At 45.0% G+C, this 2,500-nt stretch overlaps 1 protein-coding gene across 1 annotated transcript in view; it reads left to right on the forward strand.

Annotated features, from left to right (window-relative positions):
* unc79 (unc-79 homolog, NALCN channel complex subunit) overlaps nucleotides 1-2,500 on the forward strand; it is a gene marked incomplete at both ends in the record, with an annotated part of 89,038 nt that overhangs the window by 26,313 nt on the left and 60,225 nt on the right. The window contains one exon of the mRNA XM_080837810.1: nucleotides 272-462. Coding sequence (XP_080693936.1) covers nucleotides 272-462 — 191 coding nt within the window. The remainder of the gene's footprint in view (nucleotides 1-271; nucleotides 463-2,500) is intronic.

Genomic DNA, 2,500 nt, shown 5'->3' on the forward strand with positions numbered 1-2,500 from the left:
CTCTGTGTGTGTGTGTGTGTGTGTATGTGCGTGTGCGTGTGTGTGTGTGTGTGTGTGTGTGCGTGTGTGCGTGTGTGCGTGTGCGTGTGCGTGTGCGTGTGCGTGTGCGTGTGTGTGTGTGTGTGTGTGTGTGTGTGTGTGTGTGTGTGTGTGTGTGTGTGTGAGGGCAGGTCGGTGGCTACTGGGACAAGTCATGCAGTACAGTGACCCAGCTGAAGGAAGGACTAAACCGTGTGTGTGTGTGTGTGTGTGTGTGTGTGTGTGAGGGCAGGTCGGTGGCTACTGGGACAAGTCATGCAGTACAGTGACCCAGCTGAAGGAAGGACTGAACCGCATCCTGTGTCTGATCCCCTATAACGTCATCAGCCAGCCGCTGTGGGAGTGCTTCATGCCCGAGTGGCTGGAGGCCATACGCACCGAGGTCCCCGACCACCAGCTCAAGGAGTTCCGTGAAGTGCTCAGGTAACCCATCTCTGCCAAGTGAAGTGCTCAGGTAACCCATCTCTGCTCAGGTGACCCATCTCTGCTCAGGTAACCCATCTCTGCTCAGGTAACCCATCTCTGCTCAGGTAACCCATCTCTGCCAGGTGAAGTGCTCAGGTAACCCATCTCTGCCAGGTGAAGTGCTCAGGTAACCCATCTCTGCTCAGGTCACCCATCTCTAGGGTTGGGTATCGTTTGGGTTTTTTCCGATACCGGTACATAACCGATACTTTTAAAACGATACCGGTGCCTAAACGGTGCCAGAAACGATACTTTTTTTTTTTTTTTAATTAAAGACATTAGGCTTATTTATTGCCAAGGCAAATAGTTTTCTTTAAATTTAGCAATATATTAACTGTTTGAGGTATACTATAAATAAAAATAAATACAAAACACTTGGCTTCAAACCTTTTAACTTCAAACTATGAACAATATATTAACTTATAACAACTGTTTACAGTATACTTAAATAAATATAAATAAATACATAACAAACTCTGTACACACACTTCACACTTCAGTAATACTTTTGCAGAAATATGAGCATGTTTGCCTTCAGAGTAAAACAAATATTAATTAGTTTGCATTTATTTAAACCCACTGGTTTCGTGAATGTGTACTGCCCCTTTAAAAGTTTAGCTTCAGGGCCTCTTGAGTTCTCTCCCCCATTTACACGCAATTTTGTTGCATATGCTGCACGTCGCGTTGTTTGAATCTTTTTGTGCGAAATACAGCCACACTTTTGATCGTTTACCTTTCGACATTTTCTCCGTTATATTGATGGCTAGCTCTGTTTGTGCTTGCTCTGTGCAAGGCTGCCTGCTCTTCGCTGTCAGACTGTTGCAATGTTATTGTAGCGTCCAAGTTAGTGCTCTCTTAAGAACTCACATTGAGAAGGAATATCTTTGGATGAGACGGTAGCTCTCCGTTTAATAAAGCGTATCCAACTTCTGCTTAGATTAGAACAACCACACTTATCTTGAAACCGAAACCACACGCAAGTCAACCCATTACCATGGCAACTCCTCAACACAAATCCCGTTTCCACTAGTCCCATACGGAATGCAGCGTGAGCGACACAGGCGAGAGTCTATATTGGGAGATGGAGCAGTTTTATATGTGCCCCACGAAATCTGTTATCAACACAAAAAAGTATACAGATCGTACTCAGAAAGATCTACGCCACTAACGTTACTTCTCGTTAGCTATCGCTAGTTTTGTTAAATTATACAAATTTTAATAAAAAAAAAAAAAAAAAAAAAAAATTATCTGCTCAGGCACCGAAAGGAAGCACCGAAATCTGCGTTGCATTTCGGTCCGGGTAGGTATCGGTTGTATGGAACCGGTGCCGTATTGGTACCGGTTCTCGGTACCCAACCCTACCCATCTCTGCCAGGTGAAGTGCTCAGGTAACCCATCTCTGCTCAGGTAACCCATCTCTGCTCAGGTAACCCTCTCTGCCAGGTGAAGTGCTCAGGTAACCCATCTCTGCTCAGGTAACCCATCTCTGCCAGGTGAAGTGCTCAGGTAACCCATCTCTGCCAGGTGAAGTGCTCAGGTAACCCATCTCTGCCAGGTGAAGTGCTCAGGTAACCCATCTCTGCTCAGGTAACCCATCTCTGCCAGGTGAAGTGCTCAGGTAACCCATCTCTGCCAGGTGAAGTGCTCAGGTAACCCATCTCTGCTCAGGTAACCCATCTCTGCCAGTTCTGCTAGAAAGTATCAGGTAGGAGCAGTGCAATTCAGTTCAATTCATTTATTTACTATAATGCCATTTACATTTGGCATTAAAAAAGGCCCCATATCAAAAGGCCCGGTCGCCCATGGTGTGGAGCTTGGTGTTGGGGACCCAGAGGAGCGAGCTGTTTGCAGAAGTAGAGGGATAGAAACCATTTCAGTAATTAATAAAAAAAAGGCTGCACTGCACCAAACCCCAAATAATCTGGAGATATCTTTTTAAGATGCTTCAAAATAAATCTGGATCATATTTGGAGCATATCTGGAGATTTTTATATAT

Source organism: Sprattus sprattus, assembly GCF_963457725.1.
Source record: "Sprattus sprattus genome assembly, chromosome: 4".
Classification (NCBI taxonomy): domain Eukaryota; kingdom Metazoa; phylum Chordata; class Actinopteri; order Clupeiformes; family Clupeidae; genus Sprattus; species Sprattus sprattus.